Source organism: Pogoniulus pusillus, chromosome 1, assembly GCF_015220805.1.
Source record: "Pogoniulus pusillus isolate bPogPus1 chromosome 1, bPogPus1.pri, whole genome shotgun sequence".
Lineage (NCBI taxonomy): Eukaryota > Metazoa > Chordata > Aves > Piciformes > Lybiidae > Pogoniulus > Pogoniulus pusillus.
Window position 1 is genome coordinate 19,974,027 of NC_087264.1, and position 25,896 is coordinate 19,999,922.

The following is a 25,896-nucleotide window of genomic DNA, read 5'->3' on the forward strand; positions in this document are numbered from 1 at the left end:
ACCAAAGCCCTCAGCACAACATCTCATCACTATGAAGAGCTAGGGTTGGAAAGGAGCACCAGCATCAGCCAGTCCAACCTTCATCCCAGCAGCCTTCAGCACTAGACCACAGCCTCAAGCACCTCAGCCACTCTCCTTTGAAACACCTCCAGGGATGGAGACTCCACCACCAACCTGGGCAGCCTGTTCCAGTGCCTGACCACCTGCTCAGGAAAGAACTTCCCCCTAACATCCAACCTAAACCTCCTCTGATGCAACTTGAGGCCATTTCCTCTTGTCCTAGCATTAGTAACTGGGGAGAAGAGACCAGCTCCAGCCTCACTACAGCCTCCTTTGAGGTAGTTGTAGAAGGCAATAAGGTCCCCTCTCAGCCTCCTCTTCTCCACACTAAACACCCCCAGCTCCCTCAGCTGCTCCTCACAGGCCATGTTTACCAGACCTCTCCCCAGCCTCGTTGCCCTTCTCTGCACCTGCTCCAGCACCTCAGTGTCCCTCCTAGACTGTGGTGACCAAAACTGGACACAGGACTCGAGGTGTGGTCTCACAAGTGCAGAGCAGAGGGGCATGATCACCTTCCTGCTCCTGCTGGTCACACCATTGCTGATCCAGGCCAGGATGCTGTTGGCCTTCTGGGCCACCTGGGCACACTGCTGGATCACGTTCACCCTGCTCATGCAATTGGCCTGTTCAAATCCCTCTGCAGGGCCTTCCTACCCTCTAGGTCACTTGCAGGGTCACCCTCAGCAGCTTGCTCAGGGTCATAATGGTGTTCCAACTCCGTGATCATTTTTATGGCCTTCCTCTGGATTGCAACATCCAGGCAGGTTTGGAATCTCTCCAGAGAATGAGACTCCACAATCTCTCTGAGCAGAATGCTCCAGGGATCCAGCACTCTCACATCAAACAAGTCTTCTCCTCTTGCTCAGGTGCACCCCCCTGGATTTCAATTTGTGCCCAGTGTCCATTGTTCTTCATCCTGTCACAGGGCACCAACGAAAAGAGTCTGCCCCCATCCTCTTGTCCCCTACCCCTTTAGCTCTTGCTGAGCATTGATCAGAACCCCTCCCAGGTTGCTCTACTCCAGGATAAACCGCCCCAGGTCCCTCAGCCTTTCCTCCACACAGAGATGCCCCAGACCCATCAGCATCTCTGTAGCCTCCAGTGGACTCTTTCCAGCAGTTCCCTGTCTCTTTTGAACTGGGAAGCCCAGAACTGGACCAGGTGCTCCAGCTGTGGTCTCACTAAGGCACCGTAGGGGGGAAGGAGAACCTCACTCAACCTGCTGGCCTCTTCTGATTGCACCCCAGGAGACCACTGACCTTCTTGGTCACAGGAGCATGTTGCCAGCTGGGGATCTTGTTCACCAGTACTCCCAAGTCTCCACGGAACTGCTTTCCAGCAGGTCAACCTCTTGCCTGTAGGTGTTATTCCTTCCCAGGTACAGGACCCTACACTTGCCCTTCTTGAACTCCATGAGGTTTCCCTCCACACAACTTTCTATCCTGTCCAGATCTCACCGAATGGCAGTGCAGCCTGATGGGGTGTCAGCAACTCCTCCCACTCTTGTACTGTCAGCAAACTGGCTGAGGGTTCACTCCATCACTTCTACCCACATCACTGATGATGATGTTGAACAAGACAGGACCCAGTACTGACCTCTGGGGAACACTACTATCTACAGGCCTCCAAGTATAGAATCACAGAATCAACCAGGTTGGAAGAGACCTCCAAACTCATCCAGTCCAACCTAGCACCCAGCCCTGTCCAATCAACCAGACCATGGCACTAAGTGCCTCATCCAGTCTGTTTCTGAACACCTCCAGGAATGGCGATTCCACCGCCTCCCTGGGCAGCATATTCCAATGGCATGGAGACTCTGCCCTACTGATCACAAGCCTCTGAGCTTTGTCCTTCAGCCAGTTCTCAACTCACCTCGTTGTCCATTCACCTAACCCACACTTTCAATGATTGCCTTTGAAGGTGTTACAGAAGACAGTGTCAAAAGCCTTGCTGAGGTCGAGGTAGATGACATCCACTGCATTACCTCATCTATGCAGCTTGTCCTAAATCAAGGTTACTGTTCCAAAGGAGTCCCATGCACTGCCTTGGCTAGGGAAGGAGCAAGATATTCACAGGCTCACAGAATGTCAGGGGTTGGAAGGCACCCAAAGAGATCATTGAGTCCAAAACCCCATGCCAGAGAAGGACTATACAATCTAGCTCAGGTCACAGAAGAATGCATCCAGACAGGCCTTGGAAGTCTCTAGAGGAGACATTAGTCATAAAGGTTGGTCCTGAAGGTTTTGGGCTGCTACTCCATTCAGAATGAAAACAGCTATATTTTCCAAAGGAAAATACAGAGGTATCTAAATTACAATTTCTTCCACATCGTTCTATCTCCTGCCAGCTTTGGAAATGCAGAAGAGCTCTGTGAATTCTTACCCAGGCCGCCTTCGTGGGGAGTGCTTGCTGTAAATGCGCTCCATGCTGCACTGCAGGTTCAGAAGAGCTGTAATGGCTTGTTTTAAACACTCCCGATCCTCCTCATCCTCACTGCACTCCTGCAGTTGCTGTGGTGGAACAAACAGGTTTCCTTCAGATTAACTTATAGAAGGGTAAATAGGGAGGCTGATAAAACATCCTTACACAGAGTTAGCTACAGTACTCGGAGAAGTCAGCGACTTAGAATCATAGAATCACAGGATCATAGAATCAAGCAGGTTGGAAGAGACCTCCAAGATCATCCAGTCCAACCTAGCACCCAGCCCTAGCCAATCAACTAGACCATGGCACTAAGTGCCTCATCCAGGCTTTGCTTCAACACCTCCAGGGATGCTAACTCCACCACCTCCCTGGGCAGCCCATTCCAATGCCAATCACTCTCTCTGTGAAGAACTTCCTCCTAACATCCAGCCTATACTTTCCCCGGCACAACTTGAGACTGTGTCCCCTTGTTCTGTTGCTGGTTGCCTGGGAGAAGAGGCCATCCCCCACCTGGCTACAATGTCCCTTCAGGTAGTTGTAGACAGCAATGAATCATAGAATCATAGAATCACATAATCAGCCAGCTTGGAAGAGACCTCCAAGCTCATCCAGTCCAACCTATCACCCAGCCCTATCCAGTCAACTAGACCATGGCACTAAGTGCCTCATCCAGGCTTTTCTTGAAGACCCCCAGGGACGGTGCCTCCACCACCTCCCTGGGCAGCCCATTCCAATGGGAAATCACTCTCTCTGTGAAGAACTTCTTCCTAATATCCAGCCTATGCCTACCTTGGCACAACTTGAGATCACCCCTGAGCCTCCTCTTCTCCAGGCTAAACAACCCCAGCTCCCTCAGCCTCTCCTCATAGGGTTTGTGTTCCAGGCTCCTCACCAGCTTTGTCACCCTTCTCTGAACATGTTCCAGCACCTCAACATCAAGTCAAGGAGAGAGTTATTAGTAGAGGCACACTCAAAACTGGCCTGGCACATGACTAAAACTCATGTCAGATGTTCAGGAGAACTCATTAGATACTCAACAGGAGAGAGCTCAGACAGAAATCCTTTTACCAAAAGCCAATGTGAATTGCAGGACACTGCTTTTCCTCTTATCTTTTCAGTGACAATTAATGAATTACAGAATCCCTGCATGGTGGGGGTTGGAAGGAACCTCTGTATATCATCTGGCCCAGCCACATCTGCTAAAGCAGGGTCACTCATAGCAGCTTTCCCAGGATCACGACATTGAGGTGCTGGAGCAAGTCCAGAGAACATCGATGAAGCTGGTTACAGGGTCTGAAAAACAGGTCTGGTGAGGAGCAGCTGAGGGAAATGGGATTGTTTAGATTAGAGGAGGATGAGGGAAGCCCTTTCTGGCTCTCTACATCTCCCTGAAAAGAGGTTGGAGCAAGGTGAGAGTCTCTTCTCCCACAAAACAAGTGATGGTCTCGAGTTGTGCTGGAGTGATTTAGGTCAGACACCAGAGAAAACTTCTTCCCCAGAGGGACTGTCAAGCTCTGGAACAGGCTGCCCAAGACAGTGGTAGAGCCCCCAGCCCTGGAGGTACTTAAAAGCTGTGGAGATGTGGTGCTGAAGGACATGGCTTAGCAGCAGATTTGGCAGTGATGGGTTAATGACTGCATTCAGTGATCTTAAAGGTCTTTTCCAGCCTAAATGACATGATTTTATAATAGGCTTTGAGCAAAGCCTACTGACAGGGTTCGTTCTTTCTGGTTCTTTAAGGCTTTCCTAACATACTACTGATATATAAAAAAAGAAGTCTTCCCTCTTAACCCCTTTCATGTTCAGAATTATATGAATTTCTGGAAAACCAATTCAAACAAACAGATTTTTGGGCATAATGGCATCCTGGCTTGGATTAAAAATGCTATGGCCAGCAGGAGCAGGGAGGTGATTGTCCCCTTGGACTTGGCTTTGGTGAGGCCACACCTTGAGTACTGTGTTCAGTTTTGGGCAGCACAATAGAGGAGAAATGTGGAGGTGCTGGAGTGGGGCCAGAGGAGGGCAACAAAGCTGGGGAAAGGCCTGGAGAATAAATCTTATCAGAAGCAACTGAGGGAGCTGGGGATGGGTAGTGTGAAACAGAGGAGGCTGAGGGGAGACCTCATTACTGTCTACAACTACCTGAAGGGACGTTGTGGAGAGGCTGCTGCTGGGCTCTGTTCACAGGTCACTGGAGACAGAACAAGGGGGAACAGCCTCAAGCTGAGACTGGGGAGGTTTGAATTGGACATTAGGAAAAAGTTTTTCCTGGAGAGAGTGGTCAGGGACTGGAATGAGCTGCCCAGGGAGGTGGTGGAGTCACCCAGCCTGGATGTGTTTAAAGGCAGTTCGGATGTGGTGCTTAGGGCTGTGGCTTAAGGTGAGTCTTGCAGAATAGGGTCCCCTAGGTTGGACTTGGTGGTCCTGAGGGGCTTTGCCAAGCTGCATGTTTCTGTGATAATCAAACCAATACACCATACAGTTTTCAATAAACTGTGTTTTACCTACATACTCAAAGAGAAACCTTACTTACAATGGCTCAGCATGGCAGAAGCCTTCTTCTCCTTTCCCCACTATGTTCCCTCAGCAAGGACATGCAGCTTCCTCTACAAGTACTTGAGAGAACAGGATCTGACCAGATGGGTCCATTCTCTTCCTGCAATTTACATCACTACAGCTTTCATTTCGCATGTGCCCAAACGACCTCCACTTTGCACATTAGAGAAATTAAAGTTTCTGAGGAACAGTACAGGAAAGGGAAAACATTAAGATGTCTGCCTCTGGAGAAAGCCTTCCTTGACTTACTGTCAGCCACGGAAATGCAAAGAACATAAATGTGGCCTGAAAAGACGCCAACTGCTAAATCTTAAAGGTGTGAGGAACTATGAGTCTGATGAAATACTTTCTCCTCACGTGTCCTGAGTTTCCTGAATTCCCCGCATCATTTTTCCAGAAGCAGTTGTGTTTGGCAGTTAATAGACATCAGATGGCACTTTCTTGGGGGTTGGGTTTTTTTTTTTTCTTCTTTTTTTTTTCTTGTATTAAAAAAAGAAATGCACACATTTAATGCAGTGACTTCTGAAGCCCAAGCAGATCACCTGAAGCATATCTCACTCTCTGTTGTCACTGGACTAACATCTGCTCTCCCTAATGAGTTCTTAGCAAGCCTCTTTCTGATTAAGCAGTGGATGCCAGAGCACCACATTTTCTCTAGACACAGAGAATCAGAGAATCAACCAGGTTGAAAGAGACCTCCAAGATCATCCAGCCCAACCTAGCACCCAGCCCTAGACAATCAACCAGACCATGGCACTAAGTGCCCCATCCAGTCCCTTCTTGAACACCTCCAGGCACAGTGACTCCATCACCTGCCTGGGCAGCCCATTCCAATGCCAATCACTCTCTCTGACAACAACTTCCTCCTAACATCCAGACTAGACCTCCCCTGGCACAGCTTGAGACTGTGGCCTCTTGTTCTATTGCTGGCTGCCTGGCAGAAGAGACCCAACCCCACTTGGCTACAGCCTCCCTTCAGGTAGTTGTAGACAGCAATGAGGTCACCCTGAGCCTCCTCTTCTCCAGGCTGCACACCCCCAGCTCCCTCAGCCTCTCCTCACAGGGCTGTGCTCCAGGCTCCTCACCAGCCTTGCTGCCCTCCTCTGGACACCTTCCAGCACCTCAACACCTCTCCTGAATTGAGGAGCCCAGAACTGGACACAGCACTCAAGGTATGGCCTGACCAGTGCTGAGTACAGGGGAAGATTAACCTCCCTTGTCCTACTGGCCACACTGCTGCTTCAATTTTCTGCTTCAATTTTTGCTAGGTCTTTTTCAGCTGCAGTTCCTAGAGACAAAGACACTGGTAACAGAGAAACTCCACCAAAAAGTTTGTGACATATTAGTTATAGAAACAAAGGATGGTTTGGGTGGGAAGGGACCTTTAAACATTATTTAGTCTAACAACCCTACAGTAAGCAGAGCCATCTGCAAGTAGGATGGACACCTTCCACTAAACCAGGTTGCTCAAGGCCACACCTAACCTGGCCTTGAACACCTCCAGGGAGACAGCATCCAGCACATCCCTGCATAACTTGTTCCAGTGTCTCACCACCCTCACTGGAGAGAATTTCTTCCTAATATCCAGCCTAAATCTCCCCTCTTCCAGCTTCAATCCATTCCCCCTTGTCCTAGCACAACAAACCCTTGTAAAAAGTTCCTCCCCAGCTTTCTTGTAGGCCCTTTCCAGTACTAGAAGGCTGCTAGGAAGAATGTGCCTGTATAACCTGATCCTGTCAACATTAACAGGAGTTATGAGCAGAGTTAGAGCCCCCCTGGAGACATAAAGCTCTTGCAGCATGATCTAGTTGATTGGACAGGGTTGGGTAATAAGTTGGACTGGATGATCTTGGAGGTCTCTTCCAACCTGGTTGATTCTATGATTCTATGACTTCAGGCAGGCTTTCAAAAACAAACTTTCTTCTCGGTGCCATAGTTTAGAACATAAATAGTGACCACCCTTTGCTGTCACTGAAGAAAAAAAAACAACTACCCAGTTTGTATGCAAGACGTTTAATCTTAAGTGTTAAAGCCACAGAAAACTCTGCTCAATAAAAAACATTTCCCTAAAAGGCAGATAAAGTCTGCACAGATTGTAAAATCACTTAAAATGTTTGGATTCTCCCAAAGCATGGTACTGATGCACTTCACTTCCCAGCTCTAAGACACAATGGGTCATTAATTAGCCTGACCTTCAGCATAATACAGGTCATTCATCCAATTATGGCTTTTAAAGGTGAAAGAAGAACATTTTAACGAGTTCCAGAGAATTACTGTTCACAACTGACCCTTATGAGAAAGGAAGTCAAACTAATTTGGGGAGACACATGTATTTAGGAAGCAGCCAGTGCTTGCTTCACAGCAAAGTTGGTAGAGCTATGCTATGCTTCTCCTGTCATCTCTTAGCTGTTTGATCATTTTCATTTAGGATAGAATCAGTCAGGGTTGGAAGGGACCACAAGGAGCATCTAGTTCCAACCCCCCTGCCATGGGCAGGGACACCCTACCCTAGAGCAGGCTGCCCACAGCCTCAGCCAGCCTGGCCTTAAACACCTCCAGCCATGGGGCATGAAAAACCTCCCTGGGCAACCCATGCCAGGCTCTCACCACTCTCATGATCAACAACTTCCTCCTCACAGCCACTCTGAACCTATCCACCTCCAGCTTTGCTCCATTTCCCCCAGTCCTGTCATTCCCTGAGAGCCTAAAAGGTTTCTCCCCAGCTTTTTTGTAGGCCCCCTTCAGATCCTGGAAGGCCACAAGAAGGTCACCTAGGAGCCTCCTCTTCGGCAGCCTGCACAGCCCCAACTCTTTCAGTCTGTGCTCACAGCAGAGCTGCTGCAGCCCTCTGAGCATCCTCCTGGCCCTGCTCTGGACACACTCCAACATCTCCACATCCCTCTTGTAATAGGGGCTCCAGAACTGGATGCAGTACTCCAGATGGGGTCTCAGCAGAGTGGAGTAGAGGGGAAGAATCACTCTTTCAGAACAGCTCCTTACAGAAATGTAAGCTTTATGAAGGCAAATACTAAAACTAGGGCAGTGTAAGACTTCAGAGAATTACAGAATCGTAGAAGTCAGAAGGGATCTCTGGAGATCATTTGAGTCCAACTCCCCTGCCACCTAAAGAAGGGCACACAGAGATGGAGACTTCACTACCTCTCTGGGAAGCCTGTTCCAGTGCTCTGTCAACCTTAATTTACAGAAGGTCCTCCTCAGGTTTTGTGCTGCTGTCACTTGTCCTGTCACTGGGCACCACTAAAAAAAGATTGATCCCATCCTCCAGACACCCATCCTTGAAGTATTTATAAGCATTGGTGAGATCCCCACTCTGTCTTCTCAGTAGAGACAATGCAGTGAAGCTGGTGAGGGGCCTGGAGCACAGCCCTATGAGGAGAGGCAGAGGGAGCTGGGGATGTGCAGCCTGCAGAAGAGAAGGCTCAGGAGTGACCTCACTGCTGTCTACAACCCCCTGAAGGGAGGCTGTAGCCAGGTGGGGTTGGTCTCTTCTCCCAGGCAAGCAGCAACAGAACAAGGGGACACAGTCTCAAATTGTGTCAGGGGAGGTCTAGGCTGGATGTTAGGAGGAAGTTCCTGGCAGAGAGAGTGATTGGCATTGGAATGGGCTGCCCAGGGAGGTGGTGGAGTCGCCATCCCTGAAGGTATTCAAGAAGGGACTGGATGGGGCACTTAGTGCCATGGTCTGGTTGATTGGCTAGGTGACAGGTTGGACTGGATGAGCTTGGAGGTCTCTTCCAACCTTGTTGATTCCATGATTCTATGAAATTCACTGACCATTTGGGTTGGTTTGGGTTTTGTTTTTAAAGCTTTGTTTACTTTTTTCTAGACTGACTATCACCAGAGGTGCTCAACAACTAAAAATGTATTGAAACCACTTGGATTCAAACCTTTGTTATTAAATTATTACAATACATTATTAAAGTATAACTAAATTATCAAATAGTGGTAGCCCAGACACTGTGTGGCTCACAAGTTAAAATAAATCATCCTTGGATTTACTTACTGAAATCAGGATATGAAAAATAATCATTTTGGATATAACAAAATCAAGACTGAACTTAAAAGAAGAATAAAAGGAATGTATGTGAGATATTAACCACACAGCTGGTCTTAAAAATTGCTATTTTCTAGCCTTTGAGTCTTTGGAGAACTTTTTATAGAGTCATAGAATGGTTTAGGTTGGAAGGGACCTCAAAGCTCAGCTGGTTCCAGCCCTCTGCCATATGTCATCCAACCTGGCCTTGAACACCTCCAGGGAGGGAGCATCCACAGCCTCCCTGGGCAACCTGTGCCAGTGTTTCACCACATTCACTGTAAAGAACTTCTTACTAACTTCCAGTTTAAATCTCCCCTCTACAAGTTTGAACTCATTACTCCTTGTCCTGTCATTACAAGACCTTCTCAATAGTCCCTCTCCAGCCTTCCTGTGGATGCCTTCAGATACTGGAAGGTCTCTATAAGGTCTCGAAGCCTTCTCTTCTCCAGGCTGCAGAGCCCCAACTCTTGTAGCCTGTCCTCACAGCAGAGCTGCTGCAGCCCTCTGAGCACCTTCGTGGCCCTTTTATACGTGGCCAAGTTTGCTTTTTATCCTTCACACAAGTAAATCCTTTGAAATATGAAGGAAGATCTTAGAATCACAGAAGAGTTTGGGTTGGAAGGGACCTTCAAGATGATCTGGTTCCAACCCCCCACCCCACCATGGGCAGGGACACCTTTCACTAGACAAGGTTGCTCAATGCCCAACCAACCTGACCCCAGATGCCTCCAGGGAGGGGGCATCCACAAATTCCCTGGGATCATGTAACACAGCTGTACAGCACTGCTGGGATCATTTTTTACACTGAGAACTTTAAAGTGTAATTTCTGTTGCTATTTCAAAATGTCAGCTACAGCCACAGGATACTGCCCTTGTTGAAGTATATCCCAGGGAGTTAATAATTCACTTACCCTTTTGAGCACAAAAAACTCGCCCAGCAGAATGGGGGAAACAGCTTTCCTCACATCACAGAATGGTTTGGGTTGGAAATGACCTTTAGTATCATTGAGTACCACCATTTTCTAACTCTACCAAGGTTGGTACTAAACCATGTCCCTCAGCACCACATCTCTGCCTTTTAAACACCTCCAAGGATGGGGACTCAACCATTACCCTCGAAAACCTGTTCCAGTGTTTGAGAACTCTTTAAGTGAAGAAGTTTCTTGTTACCTGGGAGAAGAGAACAACACTCACCTTACTATAACCTCCTTTCAGGTAGCTGTAGAGAGCAAGAAGGCTTCCCCTCACCCTCCTCTTCTCCAGGATGAACAATGCCACGTTCCTCAACTGCTTCTCACCAGACCTCTTCTCCAGACCTTTCACCAGCTTTGTTACCCTTCTCTGGACCTGCTCCAGCACCTCAATTTCCTTCTTGGAGTGATGGGCCCTAAACTGAACCCAGTACTCAAGGTCTGATCCCACCAGTGCTGAGTATAGGGAGACCCTGCCCTGCTCCTGCTGGCCACACTGCTGCTGATCAAGGCCAGAATGCTAGTGGTCTCTGGCCACCTAGGCACACACTGACTCATTCAGCTGGCTGTCCACCAACACTTCCACCTCCTTTTCTACCCAGCAATTTCCAGCCACTCTTCCACAATCTTAAGAGTGTTGCAGGGAGCTGTTGTAACCCAAATGCAGGACTAAGCACCTGGCTTTGTCGAACCTCATCTACTGAATGAATGCTCTAAGTGTTTTAAAACAAATTCCACTTTCTAGAGCAAAACTCCTTTATCTTCTTCAAGAATGAGTACTGCAGATCTCAGATGCTGAATTTCTGCTGACTGCTGGCCTCTTGTCTCATAATTCACTGCAGAAACATTTGCTTGTAAGCAAAAATCCACTAATGCTTAGTTACTTTTTGGCTTTTAGCTGTTATACTCAAGGGAAATATCTGCTGACAGGAACCACCTTGCTAGTGCACTTCAGGATAAAATATGTGCAAGTGATCTGTGGTCAAACTGAGAGTGGCTGTTCCAAACTAAGTAAAGGCTGAACAGGCAGAACTGCTCAGAAATATGGACTAGATGCCAACCTGAACAACTTGCATGGCAAAATACATCCAGCAGGAATAACTTTTTATCATCTGTATCAGAATTCCCTAAACCCCAACATTTCATCAATGTCATTTCTTAAAAGACAAAAAGCCTGGAGAAGAGGAGGCTCTGGGCAGACCTCATTGCTGCCTACAACTCCCTGAGGGGAGGTTGTAGCCAGGTGGGGTTGGGCTCTTCTGCCAGGCAACCAGCAACAGAATAAGGGGGGACAGTCTCAAGTTGTGTCAGGGGAGGTCTAGGCTGGATGTTAGGAGGAAGTTGTTGTCAGAGAGAGTGATTGGCATTGGAATGGGCTGCCCAGGGAGGTGGTGGAGTGGCCGTGCCTGGAGGTGTTGAAGCCAAGCCTAGCTGGGTCACTTAGTGCCATGGTCTGGTTGACTGGACAGGGCTGAGTGCTAGGTTGGATTGGATGATCTTGGAGGTCTCTTCCAATCTGGTTGATTCTATGACAAGAAACTAACAGTGCTTCATTTCATGCCTTCTCAATTTGGAGGAAGCATTCTTTGGTAAGAAAAAAATGGCAATTTTTGCTGCATCTCTTCCATGTAGGACAACTGGTGGAATCTTGAGAATGGATTATACTGATTCTGCTGATGGGAAGTGTTTCCCCAGTCCCCAAAATAAGAGCAGCTGCAAGTGGAGTGTGACTTGAGACTATCGATCTGAACTAGTTTATTTTGAACAGGCAAAAAATTCAGACCACAGGGAAAGAAGAAATTTTCACCTGTGAGAACTCAAGTTTCATAAAGGTTTGTTTAATAAAACAGACTTACTTCAAATAATCCTATCAGAGCAAGAATTGCTTTTCAAGATTAGTTTGGATTCACAAGCTTTCACTTTTCAAATATATGCTAACTGATGTCAAATGAATGTTTTCATATCTCTCAATATTCAGAATTATAGAATAGTAGTCATTGGAAAGGACCTCCAGAGATCATCCAGTCCAACTCTCCTGCCAAAGCAGGGTCACCTAGGGCAGGTCACACAAGAAGGCATCCAGATAGGTCTTCCGAGTCTCTCTAGACAATGAGAATCCACAGCCTCTCTGGGCAGCCTGCTCCATGACTCTGTCACCCTTACAGTAAAGAAGTTTTACACAGTTGAGGTGAAACTTCCTGTGTTCCAGTTTATATTCAGTACTCCTTGTCCTATCCCAGGACACCACTAAAAGGGACTGGCACCTTCTTCTTGACACTTACTTTCAGATACTTACAAACATTAATAAGACCCCCTCTCAATCTTCTCTTCTCCAAACTAAACAGTCTCAGATCTCTCAGCCTTTTCTCATAAGACAGATGTTCCAATCCCTTCATCATCCCCATAGCCTCCATTGGACACTTCAGTATAACCCCATGCCTCCTGAACTAGGCACAGCAAGTCAACTCTAATCATCCATGTAAAAGCTGAGATTCTCCACAACTGTAAGTGTTTTTAAGACAAAAGAAGAGTCTGGCATCATTTACCTGTAGTAACTCAAAGTAGTGCAAACAGTGATAGACAGGGATAAGCATGAGTCGTGGCAGAACATATCTTACAGCTTCTTTAAACCCTTCAGCAGTGGACTGGAAAGAAAAAGAGAACAGGATTACTGACACTGAAATACTCAGGACAAGGCCTTGCAGTTAGCAGTGCTCTGAGTGGGATGTCTGTGCTCTAGGCATCTAGAGCATCCCCTCTGACTTACAGTACTCCACACTTACCATCCAGCAATGACAACAGTAAAGTTTGCAAAGACATTAGTGTCTTTCTTCCTAAGACTCAGAGACACACAAATGCTCTGACACCAGGCAAACAGAGCTTGTGAATTTCTTTGTTGCTGGGACCAGCTCAGTTTAACATCTTTGTTGGTGGATGGATAGTGGGATGGAGGCACCCTCAGCAAGTCTGCTGGCAACACCAAGCTATGTGGTGTGGACAAGAAGCTGGAGGGAATGGATGTCACCCAGAGGGACACGGACAGACCGGAGAGGTGGGCACATAATGAGTATGGACCAGGACTCTGGGCTTTAAATTTGCTAGGGAGATAGGTAAAAGGTCTCAATTCGTTCACCCAGTGCAAAGATGTACGATGACAGTGAGGTGATCCAGCCTGCCAGGTGCTCAGAGCTGAAGAAGGAACACTCACCCTTAAGGAATGGTTCAGAGGAATCTCAGCTTACACAGATGTGGGCCCAAGTGAATTGTACAAAGGGTTTCCATAAGAGTTTCAGCTAGAAGCTCCACTGACCAAACACTTGTTCAGCAGCTTCTTTAAGTGCATTTCTGAACACAGGTTCAGCCTTCTGAACAGGAGGTTTTAACAGATCTGCAACATTGGCAGGAGGAAGTAAAAAAAATAACCCCCACCATAGATTATCTTGTTGGACAGTCCTCTTGAAGAAATGATTCAAGAAAAACTACCAGTCCCAGCTTCAATGCTGGACCTGGAGGACTGGAATGGAGGAAAATGAAACCACTGTGTCTGGGTGTCTGTGCTTGGCATGAAAAGGCAAAACAGAAATAAAAGTGTCAGGGATGAGAAGTCATCCTCTTTTCTCAAGCAAGAGTCTGGTGTGAGAAGAAAACAATAGAGAAGACTCATGGATGGGTCAGAGCTAAGCCCAGTTTTTACAGAAAGAGACAGAGTTGAACTACCTTATACTGAAGAAGGTCATAACCTGGATTATTCCTTCCTCAGTTGGAAGTAAAAGAATAACTGACAAAATTCAAATCTTTGAAATCTGAGAGCTAAAGCAATTCAGTACTTCTTGCTTGCACTCACCTGGAAGTGGAGAGCAACAGCAGGTTTTGCCATTAAGTTATTAAAATGCTCCTGAAATTGTGGAGAGAGGATATCCTGGGACAAGGTTTCATATGGATCAAAGGCTTGCTCCTAAAAAAGACCAGAGAATTATATTCATAAATGGAAGATATAAGCTGTTTGTAGGTGGCCAAGAGAGCCAGTGGCATATTGGCCTGCATCAGGAATGGTGTGGTCAGCAGGAGCAGGGAGGTCATTCTGCGCCTGTACTCTGCACTGGTTAGACCACACCTTGAGTACTGTGTTCAGTTCTGGGCCCCCCAGTTTAGGAGGGACATTGAGATGCTTGAGCGTGTCCAGAGAAGGGCGACGAGGCTGGGGAGAGGCCTTGAGCACAGCCCTATGAGGAGAGGCTGAGGGAGCTGGGATTGGTTAGCCTGGAGAAGAGGAGGCTCAGGGGTGACCTTATTGCTGTCTACAACTACCTGAGGGGTGGTTGTGGCCAGGAGGAGGTTGCTCTCTTCTCTCAGGTGGCCAGCACCAGAACGAGAGGACACAGCCTCAGGCTGGCCAGGGGAAATTTAGGCTCGAGGTGAGGAGAAAGTTCTTCACTGAGAGAGTCATTGGACACTGGAATGGGCTGCCCGGGGAGGTGGTGGAGTCGCTGTCCCTGGGGCTGTTCAAGGCAGGATTGGACGTGGCACTTGGTGCCATGGTCTAGCCTTGAGCTCTGTGGTAAAGGGTTGGACTTGATGATCTGTGAGGTCTCTTCCAACCCTGATGATACTGTGATAGGCCAGATGGTACAATTAATTCCTTTAATAAGCTGATACACAAGTGGAACTTTGCAAGAAAATATTGATTTTGCAAAACAAATACTCAGGAAACCACAAACCTTTTTTTTTCACTTCCAAATTTTAAACATGCACAAACATTTTGGCAGCACTCCTCAACCTCACTGCTCTTATCAGTAATGCAAACTTTGTTTTCTGGAGCAGTGGGAGCCAAGAACAGCTTAGGAGGGAATCTTCTCAATGCTCAGTAAGAGCTGAAGGGTGGCAGGGAAGAGGATGGGGACAGATTCTTTTCAGTGGTGCCCAGTGACAGAACAAGGGATAACAGGCACAAGCTCAGGGGTGAACTCACTGCTGTCTACAACTCCCTGGAGGGAGGCTGTAGTCAGGTGGGGTTGGGCTCTTCTCCCAGGCAAGCAGCAATAGAACAAGGGGGGACAGTCTCAAGTTGTGCCAGGGCAGGTCTAGGCTGGATGTTAGGAGGAAGTTGTTGCCAAAGGGAGTGATTGGCATTGGAATGGGCTGCCCAGGGAGGTGGTGGAGTCACCGTCCCTGGAGGTGTTCAAGAATGGACTGGATGAGGCACTTAGTGCCATGGTCTAGTTGACTGGATAGGGCTGAGTGATAGGTTAGGCTGGATGAGCTTGGAGGTCTCTTCCAACCTGGCTGATTCTATGATTGAAAACTGGAACCCAGGAGGTTCCATCTAAACCTAAGGACAGAGCTTCTTTGCTGTGAGAGTGGCAGAGCCCTGAAGCAGGCTGCCCAGAGAGGTTGTGGATTCTCCTTATCTGGAGAGACTCCAAACACATCAGGGCATTGCGATCCTAGGTGACCTGCTCTAAGCGATCCTGCTTCAAACTAGATGGTCTCCAGAGATCCCTTCCAAAGTCCACCATTCCGTGAAGCTCTTATTTTCAGGCCACCCACATTTCATATAAAATGATGATTTACTTCCATCTCTGTCAGTTTATTTTCTTCTCCATCACTAAAGAATGACCCTTGGGAAAGCGCAGGTAGAGATGAACTTTGGAGCCTGTCACCAGGAGGCATCATTGCATCACTGCTGTTTCAGGGTACATCAGCTGAGTGTGGTCAGTCATGAACACTGCACTTGAGCAAGCACACTTCCCTGGCCATGTTTGCTGGGTATGTGGCCATGCCCAGAGAGTGGTGGTGGTGAAGGCAGCTACACCTAGATGGTGACCAGGCACCAGTGGGATTCCCCAGGGCTTAGTGTTGGGGCCTTTACCAATAATCTGGATGAGTGGATTCAGGACACCCTCAGTCAGTTCACAGATAACACGAAGTTGGATGAAAGGGTTGATCTTTTTTGAGGGTACAGAGACTGTACAGAAAGACCTGGACAGGTTGGCTCAATGGGCCAAGGCCAGTGGGATGAGGTTCAAAGAGTTAAAGTGCTGGGTCCTGCACTTGGGTCACAACAACCCCATGAATGCTCTGGGCTTGGGGCAGAGTGGCTGCAAATTGTCCAATAGAAAAGGACCTGAGGGTGATGGCCAGCAGCAGAGTGAACATGAGCTAGTGTGTACCCAGGTGGCCAAGAAGGCCACCAGAGTGCTGTCTTGGACCAGGAGGAGTGTGGTTGGCAGGATGAGGGCATGGATTGTCCCTCTGTACTGGGCACAGGTGAGGACACATCTCAAATATTGTTGCAGTTCTGAGTCCCTTACTACAAGATGTTGACATGCTGCAACATGACCAGAAAAATGCAGAGAAGGTGGTGGAGGGTCTGGAGAACAAGTCTTGTGAGGAGCAGATGAGGGTTGTTCAGCTTGGAGAAAAGGAGACTGAGGGGAGACTTCATTGCTCTCTGAAGCGAGGTCAGAGTCAGTCTTTTCTCTCAAGTAATAAGAAGACAAGAATCTCACATTGCTTCAGGAGAGGTTTAGGTTGGGCATGAGAAAAAACTTCTTCACTGAAAGAGTGCTCAAGCCCTTGAAGAAGCTGCCCAGGGAAGTGGTGGAGTCATTGTCCCTAGAAGCATTAAAACAATCCTGTGTAGGTGCGGTGCTGAGGGCCATGATTTAGTGGCGACACAGCAATGTTACATTAACAGATGAACTTCATCTTAAAGGTCTTTTCCAGCCTCTGCCTTCCAGTGATACTATGTTGGAAGGCTGGGAAAATATCTCACCTGAAAGAATCTCAGAGGAAAGTCCTCTGACGAAACCAAGAGTTTCAGGTGTAAAATTTATGCCTCTGGATGGAGTCTCTGGCTGTGACTCTGTAATACCGACTCCAGCAGGGTGGGATGGGATGGAAACCTGACCGTACATGAATCTCTGCAGGAATAATTTACGACTGCTCATAGCTCACCTGCTCCAAAGTCTCTGCAGATTCATTGGGCTGAATCACTCATGAATCACTGAGTTATCCGGTACTGATGGCAAGATGCCCAGCATGAGCACATACCTCTAGACTTCACATAACTGCAGCAGTGCTCAGAATCCTGGCTCCGCAGGATTTGGGAGTACCAAACACCACCACCAAAGGCTCTTTTAAATACTCAGGTCGTGTCTCAAGTCTTCCATCTGCAGAAGGTGGAGGGGATTTCCCACCTTACTCATGGGGCAGCTGCAATTAAACTCTTTGTGGGGAGGAAAGGCCGAGAATGTGCTCTCTTTTTCACACGCAAATTGTAATCACCACACTCAGTTCTCCTCATCAAGTTCTAATCACCGCTGTCCATTCGCATTAGATTGTATCTGGGAAGGGGGGGATGGAAGGAGGTGGGAGGGAGGGATTTGGCACATCAGCAGCTGAAGAAAAATGATTACGCATTCTCCGACTGAACAATTTGAATGCAGTTTCCAGCCTCAGCGGTTTTGTTTTCTGGTGGTGTAACTCCACACCTGCCCATTACCTGCAAGCAATGTGGGGGTCTTATTTTTTAACATCCCAATTAAACACAGGGAACACTGCACAGAAGCTCAGGTTTCTTTCAAGGTTTAGGTTTTGAACATGAGACTGAAGAAAAGATTTTGGTTTTGAACATAAGAGTGAAAAAAGCCAACCCAAACCAAATAAACAAAGGCTGCATTAGTTATCTTCCCCAAGGAATCAATAAAAAAGAGGCTTTACACTTGCAGTGTTGAGAAGTATCTGCAGTGTGCTGGTTTCCATCTCTGCATTGTGGATCCCCAAAAGTTCTCCTTTGGAAACAAGACTAGCAGCAGAACAAATCTACAACCCATTGATAACCTCTGCTTTGCTAACTGCAGGGGAGTAGGCACAAAGACACTCTGCCCTTGGCTCCCAGAACCATTCTGGTTAGAAAAGATCTTTAAGATCATCAAGTTCAACTGGGTGCTGGACCACCTCGTTTACATAGAACGGTTGGATCTTTGGGGTGGGTCCCTTTCGACCTGACTTTATGTGGTTCTGTGAACTGTTATCCCAGTACTACCAGGTCACCATTAAACCATGTACCTCAGCAGCAGATCTACTCCTTCAGAGGCTGATCCACCACTAGCTGAACATCACTGAAGAAATGATCTCAGGCAACTATTACAAGAGGGATGTGGAGATGCTGGAGTGTGTCCAGAGAAGGGCCACGAGGATGCTCAGAGGGCTGCAGCAGCTCTGCTGTGAGCACAGACTGAAAGAGTTGGGGCTGTTCAGTCTGCAGAAGAGGAGGCTCCCAGGTGACCTTCTTGTGGCCTTCCAGGATCTGAAGGGGGCCTACAAAAAAGCTGGGGAGAAACTTTTTAGGCACTCAGGGAATGACAGGACTGGGGAGAATGGAGCAAATTTGGAGGTGGGTAGGTTCAGACATAAGGAGGAAGCTCTTGAGCATGAGAGTGGTGAGAGCCTGGAATGGGTTGCCCAGGGAGTTGGTTGAGACTCCATGCCTGAAGTTGTTTAGGGCCAGGCTGGATGAGGCTGTGGCCAGTCTGCTCTAGGGTAGGGTGTCCCTGCCCATGGCAGGGGGGTTGGAACTGGCTGCTCCTTGTGGTCCCTTCCAACCCTGACTGGTTCCTCGATTCTAAGATTCTGTGATTCTAACTACTGAACACATTGTGGCAATTAGAACAGCAAAAGTTACCCTGAGTAAATATATTTTTTACTGGCTTATAAACAAACGTGCATCTCCCACTCACACCAGGCATCAAGTCTCTGTTCTCCCTCCACACCAGGAAAAAAAACACAACAACCTTATTTTCTCCATACTTTCTTATCTGAAGGCCACTCCAATATTTATGCTTCAACCTTGCATTGAACTGATGCAGAAAAACAGCTAAAGCAGGAAGATTCCAGCCTGTGAAGGTTGTTTGGTTTTAATTAGCCTTCCAAACAAGCTGAAGGACCTTCAGAGTGGAAACACTAAGTGAACAAGCCTGGCAGTAAGATAGGCAGAGCAAATAAACACTTCCCTCTCCTATCTCTCTTTAGCAATCCCTTCTGCAAATATAGAAAGAAGACCTCAGCATGCCAGACGATCAAATGAACTGCCTACTTAGCAAGTGGCTCACGCTGGACCTTAACGATTCAATTCAAACTTACTACCTGTGTAAAAAAGTTTGAATTACAGAATCACAGAAACATGCAGCTCGGCAAAGCCTCTCAGCATCACAGAAGTCCAACCTAGAACCCTACTCAACAAGATTCACCTGAAACCATAGCCCTAAGCACCACATCTGAACAACCTTTAAACACATCCAGGCTGGGTGACTCCACCACCTCCCTGGGCAGATCACTCCAGTCCCTGACCACTCTCTACGAAAATTTTTTTCCTAATGTCCAATTCAAACCTCCCCAGTCTCAGCTTGAGGCCATTCCCCCTTGTTCTGTCTCCAGTGACCTGTGAGCAGAGCCCAGCAGCAGCCTCTCCACAATGTCCCTTCAGGTGGTCATAGACAGCAATGAGGTCTCCCCTTAGCCTCCTCTTCCTCACACTACCCATCCCCAGCTTCTTCAGTTGCTTCTCATAAGATTCATTCTCCAGGCCTTTCCCCAGCTTTGTTGCCCTCCTCTGGACCCACTCCAGCACCTCCATATCTCTCTTGTATTGTGGTGCCCAAAACTGAACACAATACTCGAGGTGTGGCCTCACCAGGGCTGAACACAAGGGGACAATCACCTCCCTGCTCCTGGCATTTTTAATGCAAGCCAGGATGCCACTGGTCTTCTTGGCTGCCTGGGCACACTGCTGCCCAGAAGCAGCAGCAGCTGCTTTCCATTTCCCATTTAAGTTTTCCAGTTCATGAAAATCAGGTGAGATTTTACACATGGAAAAAGATTTGCTTCTCTTAAAGAACAGGATGCCCAAGCCCCAGGAGCTTTTGCAATAAACCAAGGGATATTCTGCAGGGCACTGCCCTGATACTTCAAATGTTAACTCCTTCTTCAAATCTTAATATGATCACAGAATGGTTTAGGTTGGAGGGGATCTCAAGGATCACCCAGTTCCAAGCCCTTCCATAGGCAGAGACACTTCCCATTAGAACAGGTCACTCAAGGGCCTCATCCAACCTGCTCCTGAAGACCTGGGCAACCTGCACCAGTGTCTCACCACCCTCACCAGAAAGAACTTCTTCCTAACAACCATTTTAAATCTCTCCTCTGCCACTTTAAACCCATTCCTCCTCCTCCTGTCATTACATGACCTTGTTAACAGTCCCTCCCTAGCCCTTCTGTAGCCCCCTTCAGATACTGGAAGGCTACTCCAAGGTCTCCTTGAAGCCTTCTCTTCTCCAGGCTGCAGAGCCCCAACTCTCTCAGCCTGGTAATAGCTACTTTATTTCACTGCTGCTTTTTTCAGCAGAGTCTGCAGTAACAGGACAAGAAGCAATGGTTTTCAAGAGGAAAGATTTAGACTACATAAGTAACAACTTCTTTACAACGTGATTGGTGAAACACTGGCATGAATGGCTCAGAGTGATAGCAGATGAACCATTCCAGGTCAGGTTGCTTGGGGCACTGAGCAACCTGCTCTACTTGCAGACGTCCCTGTTGAAAGCAGAAGCATTGGACTAAATGACCTTTAAAGGTCTCTTCCAACCTAATGCATTCTGTGCTTCTATAATTGTTCAAATGCTTCTCCTGTACAGGCAACTATGCATTAACAACTTAAGACCTAGGACCCAAGTGGTTTATTCAAGTTAAGGCCAGGAAAACATTATGGCATACTGAGCACATACACTGAAGGACCTGTTCTCTTTGCACTGACAAAAACATACTCACTTCCCAAATCACAGAATCAGCCAGGCTGGAAGAGACCTCCAAGATTATCCAGTCCAACCTAGCACCCAGCCTTAGCCAATCAACCAGACCATGGCACTAAGTGCCCCAGCCAGGCTTGGCTTCAACACCTCCAGCCACAGCGACTCCACCACCTCCCTGGGCAGCCCATGCCAATGCCAATCACTCTCTCTGGCAGGAACTTCCTCCTAACATCCAGCCTAGGCCTCCCCTGGCACAGCTTGAGACTGTGTCCCCTTGTTCTGTTGCTGGTTGCCTGGCAGAAGAGACCAACCCCACCTGGCTACAGCCTCCCTCAGGGAGTTGTAGAGAGCAATGAGGTCTGTCCTGAGCCTCCTCTTCTGCAGGCTGCACACCCCCAGCTCCCTCAGCCTCTCCTCACAGGGCTGTGCTCCAGGCTCCTCACCAGCCTTGCTGCCCCTCTCTGGACACCTTCCAGCACCTCAACATCTCTCTTGAATGGAGGAGCCCAGAACCGGACACAGCACTCAAGGTGTGGCCTGACCAGTGCTGAGCACAGGGACAGAAGAACCTCCCTTGTCCTGCTGACCACACTCTTCCTGATGCAGGCCAGGACGCCATTGGCTCTCCTGCCCACCTGGGCACACTGCTGCCTCATCTTCAGCTACTCTCTATCAGTGCCCCCAGGGTCCCTTTCTTCCTGGCTGCTCTCAGCCACTCTGTCCCCAACCTGTAGTGCTGCTTGAGGTTGTTGTGGCCAAAGTGTAGAACCCTGCACTTGGCCTTGTTAAATCTCATTCCATTGGCCTCTGCCCACCCATCCAGCCTGGCCAGGTCCCTCTGCAGGGCTATCCTACCCTCCAACAGCTCCACACCTGCTCCTAGCTTGGTGTCACCTGCAAACTTACTGATGCTGGACTCAATGCCCTGCTCCAGATCATCAACGAAGATACAGAACAGGACACGGCCCAGCACTGATCCTTTGAGAACACCACTAGTGACAGCTGCCAGATGGATGTGGCACTATTCCCCACCACTCTCTGGGCCAGACCATCCAGCCAGTTCTTGACCCATATCAGAGTGAATGATATTGGTGTGTTCATCCAATCCTCAGATTTTAATACTAAACACGCATAAAAGTGAAATGAAAATGTTATTGGTTGCCATTTTCATGATAAACATCACCATTTTCAGATAAGCCCCATAAATTTCACATCAACTATGTGGATCATCAAGATACTCTCTCTCAGGACAAAACAGATCATCTGAGTTCTTCTGTAACACAGTTAATGTGCTTTACATGATTATCCTGACATTTTGGTTCCAAAAAATGGAGCTCAATACATCTGTCAAGAAAAAGCAGATTCCATTTAAGTATGCCCAAACCTCCCCATATGCTTTGGCAATTTGATCCAAGTGTGAGGTCCCCAGACAGTTCAAAAGGTGTGCTGTATTTCTAAGCTGAACTGACCTCCTGCCTTTTTGATGTGTGCCTCTCTGATGAATTCCAGAGTCAGACAATCGTTTGGATTAGAAAAGACCTTTAAGCTCACCAAGTTCAACTATTATCTAACTCTGCCAAGGCTGCTACTAAAGCAGGTCACTCAGCACCACATTTCTGTGTCTTTTAAACACTTCAATGCATGAGGATTCAACCACCTCCTTGGGGAGCCTCTTCCAGTGTTCTGAGAACCCTTTCAGTGAAGAAGTTTCTTCTAATGTCCTGTCATTTTGTACTCTAACGGTGAGGGTTGGAAGGGACCTCTGGAGATCATTCTGTCCAAGCTCCCCTGCCAAAGCAGGGTCACCCACAGCAGCTTGCCTAGGGTCACAATATCCAGGCAGGTTTGGAATCACTCCAGAGAACGACACTCCACAACCTCTTTGGGCAGCCTGCTCCAGCACCCTCACACCAAACAAGTTTTCCATCTTGTTCAGGTGGAACCTCCTGGGTTCCAGTTTGCACCTTCTGCCCCTTGTCCTGCAAGCCAGCACCACTGAGAAGAGCTTGGCCCCATCCTCTTCCATCCCAACCTTTAGTTCTTGCTGAGCATTGATCAGATCCCCTCTCAGGCTGCTCTTCTCAGGGTCTTGAGGCTCCAGGTCTCTTAGCCTTTCCTCCTCACAAAGATGGTCCAGGCCCCTGAACACTAAGCTTCTGCTCAGAGGTATGTTTGTTTTGACACCTCATTCCTTCTCAGAGTCTTTCTCTGCAGAGACCTTTCCCATTCCAGATGTCTAACAATGCAGTTGGCTGAATTAAGAACACATTTTGAGTCAGCTCATTGTCCAGAGTCATGCAAGTCCCTGTTTCTGCAGCTGCTATGACTTTTGGGTATGCCTGGGCCTGACACCAATGCCTACAAAAGCAGAAGCATCAGTTTCTTTTAGTCAGCAATCTCAGGTAGTTACTGTTCAGATCCACTTCCCTACAGGAATCACAGAATCAATCAGGGTTGGAACCACAAGGATCATACAGTTCCAATCTCCCTGCCATGGGCAGGGACACCTCACACCACATCAGGCTGGCCACAGCTTCATCCAGCCTGGCCTTAAACACCTCCAGGGATGGGGCTTCCACGGCCTCCATGGGCAACCCATTCCAGGGTCTCACCACCCTCATGCAGAAGAACTTCTTCCTAGTATCCAGGCTGAATCTACCCATTTCTAGCTTGGTTTCATTCCTCCCAATCCTATCACTACCTGATATCCTAAAAAGTCCCTCCTCAGCTTTCCTGTAGCCCTCTCCAGATACTTAAAGGCCACAAGAAGATCACCTCGCAGCCTCCTCTTCTCCAGACTGAACAGCCCCAACTCTTTCAGTCTCTCCTCACAGCAGAGCTGCTGCAGCCCTCTGATCATCCTCGTGACCCTTCTCTGGACACACTCCAGCATCTCCACATCCTTTTTGTAACAGGGGCTCCAGAGCTGGATGCAGCATTGCTGAATACACCAATTCATTTCCACACTGAAATAACATCTTAGTTTTATGCTTACCTGCTTGCTATTGTTTCTGTGACAAGCAGAAAACACCCTTACCTGCTGAAGTATGGGTAGGGAAGATCTCCATTCAGAGCTTAACTTACAATTGCAAATTTATGGGATATCAGAGTCACCACCAAGGGTTTACTAAGAAAATAAAACAATCAGTGGTTTCAAAACAAACCAACCCCCCCAAACAACCAAACACCTTACCTCTGCAAGATCTTCAAAGCAGCTGCCAGCTAGAGGATGAGGACTACTTTCATCAGTCATCTCCACAGTATCCTCAATCAATCCTAAAAGCTTCACTGTCAGCTCATGGATGTCTGAAATGTTGCTAAATATCACATCGATATCCTGCAAACATAAAACGTTACCTCAGGAGCGCTCAGAATGATTTACATTGCTTATGTAAATATTTGAGCAGTATTCCTGAAGCCTGATCCAAGAGGTAAATGGAGAGGAGCCAACAACATCAACAAAAAACTAGGAAGAAAGTTACATTACGTGGTCTTGCCAGCTTTGCAGGCTTGCCTGGGCACATCCAGCCTTGCACAACTCTCATCCCAGCAAAAGAAAACACCCCATCCTTCCCAGATGGAGAGCAGCAGTTTCAGTACAGGCTGTGAGTGCTCTGGACATGAATGCCTTGGGCTTTGCAGTCCCAGCTCACAGTAGTTCTTTTTCCCATTGCTGATTGTTGTCTTTCAGAGCACCACAGGAAGGAGGCAATTTCATAGAATGGTTTAGGTTGGAAGGGACCTCAAGGATCATCCAGTTCCAACTCCCTGCCACAGGCAGGGACACCTCCCACTAGAACAGGTTGCCCAAGGCCTCATCTAACCTGGCCTTGAACACCTCCAGGGAGGTTGTAGAGCACAGAATCACAGAATGTGATCTTTGATGAGGCTTCCACCACCTCCCTGGGCAACCCCTTCCAGGGTCTCACCACTCACATGCTGAAGAACTTCCCAACATCCAGTCTGAATCTACCTATTTCTAGCTTGGTTCCATTCCCCCCAGTCCTATCACTACCTGGCATCCTAAAAAGTCACTCCCCAGATTTCTTATAGCCCCCTTAAGATACTGAATGGCCACATTCTGTGATTCTGTGCTCCACAACCTCCCTGAGCAACCCGTGACAGTGTTTCACTACCCTCACCGGAAAGAGATTCTTCCTAACACTCAGTTTAAATGTCCCCAGCATGCAGCGCTGCTTGGGGTTGTTGTGGCATAAGTGTAGAACCCTGCATGTAGCCTTGTTAAATATCATCCCATTTTTAGTTCCACCCCTCCTGCCATGGGCAGGGACACCTTCCACTAGACCAGGTTGCTCAAGGTCTTATCCAATCTTGAAATCCCCAGGAAGGGGGTATTCACAACCTCTCTGAGCAACCTCTTCCAGTGTCTCACCACTCTCACTTTCTTCCTAATATCCAGGCTAAATCTCCCCTCTTATAGAATCATAGAATCAACCAGGTTGGAAGAGATCTCCAAGATCATCCAGTCCAACCTATCACCCAGCCCTATCCAGTCAACTAGACCATGGCACTAAGTGCCTCATCCAGGCTTTTCTTGAAGACCCCCAGGGACGGTGCCTCCACCACCTCCCTGGGCAGCCCATTCCAATGGGAAATCACTCTCTCTGTGAAGAACTTCTTCCTAATATCCAGCCTATGCCTACCCTGGCACAACTTGAGACTGTGTCCCCTTGTTCTATTGCTGGTTGCCTGGGAGAAGAGGCCACCCCCCACCTGGCTATTCCCTTTACAGTCAGTCAGAGAGAATCTAGAGTCTAGGGCTATTTATTTTCCTTGTAGTTCATGCAGATCAGGAAGCCCTAAGGTAGACTTGAAATGTCAGCTCAAGTGTTCACCCACATTCACTGTCCATTCAGGTAGATAACTGTTAATTTTTGTGTTAAGCAAAAGAGTAACTATTACCCACATGACCCAAGGACTCAAGCTACTGCTGGCACCAGACAGGGAATCATGTCCATTAAGCTTCACTCTGAGAGCAGCACTCTTCATCCTGATAATGGCA

The 25,896-nt window shown here is 47.9% G+C and overlaps 1 protein-coding gene across 1 annotated transcript in view; it reads right to left on the minus strand.

The window, feature by feature from the left end:
• The window catches only part of SOS2 (SOS Ras/Rho guanine nucleotide exchange factor 2), a 97,770-nt gene that overhangs the window by 37,594 nt on the left and 34,280 nt on the right, over positions 1-25,896 (minus strand). Inside the window, exons 6-9 of the mRNA XM_064142915.1 lie at positions 24,067-24,210; positions 13,913-14,023; positions 12,615-12,713; positions 2,443-2,570 (exon numbers count right to left, since the gene is read on the minus strand). Of these exons, the coding sequence (XP_063998985.1) occupies positions 2,443-2,570; positions 12,615-12,713; positions 13,913-14,023; positions 24,067-24,210 (482 nt within the window). The remainder of the gene's footprint in view (positions 1-2,442; positions 2,571-12,614; positions 12,714-13,912; positions 14,024-24,066; positions 24,211-25,896) is intronic.